The sequence below is a fragment of the Puma concolor genome, chromosome D1 (genome assembly GCF_028749965.1).
Source record: "Puma concolor isolate L17-30 chromosome D1, mPumCon1.1.hap2, whole genome shotgun sequence".
NCBI lineage: Eukaryota > Metazoa > Chordata > Mammalia > Carnivora > Felidae > Puma > Puma concolor.
This window is the reverse complement of record NC_141676.1, coordinates 55,766,250-55,768,453: the sequence shown is the minus strand read 5'-3', so window position 1 is coordinate 55,768,453 and position 2,204 is coordinate 55,766,250. Positions and strand designations below refer to the sequence as shown.

Sequence of the window (2,204 nt, the reverse complement as noted above, 5' to 3'; positions counted from 1 at the left end):
AGTTTAGAGGTCAGTCTTGCAAAAAGATGGGGGTGGAGGATCTCTTCCTTTGAATGTCATGGATGCTAGAAAGCAAAGTGGGTGAAGGTAGAAGCATGTAGAATGGAAGTTAAAGTTAGGTGAAGGAAAACAATAATAGATCTTCTCATGTTCTCAAATTGGCTAGAAGTAGGGCTTTAGTTGGTGAAATTTCTGAGTGTCAAAGGCCTATTGAGCCCCTATTAGAGAAAAATTTATAGAACTTGGAGGAAAGTAAATTATTAGAAGGGGCTGGGTTTAATTATTTTTCATACAGACAAGCTAGACCTTTACAAAGTGGTCCTTAGTCACACAAAGATAACAAAGTTCTTCCACTCAACTCCTCAATGAGGGTTGCCTTGTGATACTAGTTAAATGGTATTTAATGTTCTGATCACCTCATGATTTTAAAATACCTTGAGAGCAGAGACCATGTATGTTTGATAATGTATATTAGGATTATTTTCTAATTTAAGGTCTAGAATGATATCAAGGGCTAATCCTTCCATGTAAATGATCAGAGCTTGAACTTAAGTGCTAGAACTCTGCTGACACAGGATACTCTCTGGACAGGTCCTGTGGAAGTAGACAATAGGAACAGAAGAGGATTTCCAATGGTCACATCAGCCTCCAACATCACCTCAACCCATCCGTCAGTCTTCGTGTTGATGGGGATTCCAGGCCTGCAGCACCTACATAATTGGATCTCCATTCCTTTCTGCTCAGCTTATACTCTAGCCCTGCTAGGTAACTGCACCCTCCTCTTCATCATCCAGACCGATGCAGCCCTCCACGAGCCCATGTACCTCTTTCTGGCCATGCTGGCAGTCATTGATCTGGTTCTCTCTTCTACAACACTTCCCAAAATGCTAGCTATTTTTTGGTTCAGAGATCAGGAGATCAACTTCTATGCCTGTCTGGTCCAGATGTTCTTTCTCCACTCCTTCTCGATCATGGAGTCAGCAGTGCTTCTGGCCATGGCCTTTGACCGCTATGTGGCTATCTGCAAGCCACTGCACTACACCACAGTCCTGACTCGGTCCCTTATCACTAGGATTGGCATGGCTGCTGTGACTCGGGCTGTGACACTAATGACTCCACTCCCCTTTCTGCTCAGACGTTTCCACTACTGCCGAGGCCCCCTAATTGCCCACTGCTACTGTGAGCACATGGCTGTGGTAAGGCTTGCCTGTGGGGACACTCGCTTCAACAATATCTATGGCATTGCTGTGGCCATGTTTATAGTGGTGTTGGACCTGCTCTTTGTTATCCTGTCTTATATCTTCATCCTTCGAGCAGTTCTACAGCTTGCCTCTCAGGAGGCCCGTTACAAGGCCTTTGGGACATGTGTGTCTCACATAGGTGCTATCTTAGCTTTCTACACACCTGTGGTCATCTCCTCAGTCATGCACCGTGTGGCTCGCCAGGCTGCCCCTCATGTCCACATACTCTTTGCTAATTTCTATCTGCTCTTCCCACCCATGATTAATCCCATCATCTATGGTGTCAAGACCAAGCAGATTCGCAAGCGAGTCTTAGGACTGTTCTCAAGAAAGGATGTATAAATGGAGAGTTAGGGACAGGTGGAAAAAGAGTGGGACAGACTGAATGCTGAACTGGGGGTGGGGGTATGATAGGAAGTGGAGGGATGCCAGTTTAGTTCTTTCCTGGTGTAATGAAAAAACTTAATGATGTCCTGAAACTCAGTCACCAGTCTGATCAGGACTCATGGGGCTGTATTCTTTGGTAGCCTTTGAATTCAAAGGCTGACTGCTGACTTTGCTGCCTTCTCAAAGAGCCCACTCTATTAGGAGGCTTGACAAAGGTTTGACCCACTCTCCTCTTGGTAACATCATCTAAAGACACAAAGATGCTTTCAAGTTCATTTAATAAGACTGTGAGAATCTGAGTTTCTATTCAGAGCCACTGGGATCATGAACTGGGAAAGACCAACATTTCATCTGAAACAAGAGTACCTATACAGTTTGAAAGTTGATGTCCAGTATCTAGCTAAATATTACCAGTTTTGGCGAACTCATAATCTTCCTGGGCTACAGGTTCCAAGTCAGACAGTTTTGCTTGTTAAAATTTATTTCTTCAGTTGAGTCAGCCTATGTATTCTTTGACTTATTTTGACCTCTATATTCTCATGACCAATCTCTGAGTAAAACATGTCCCCTGCCATT

The 2,204-nt window shown here is 44.1% G+C and overlaps 1 protein-coding gene across 1 annotated transcript; it reads left to right on the top strand.

The window, feature by feature from the left end:
• The first annotated feature begins 632 nt into the window (after nt 1–632).
• Nucleotides 633–1,896, top strand: LOC112865732 (olfactory receptor 52K1-like). The gene has a single exon (XM_086679445.1). The coding sequence runs from the start codon at nt 633–635 to the stop codon at nt 1,581–1,583; it is 951 nt and encodes a 316-aa protein (XP_086535571.1). The 3' UTR covers nt 1,584–1,896.
• Nucleotides 1,897–2,204: the final 308 nt, after the last annotated feature.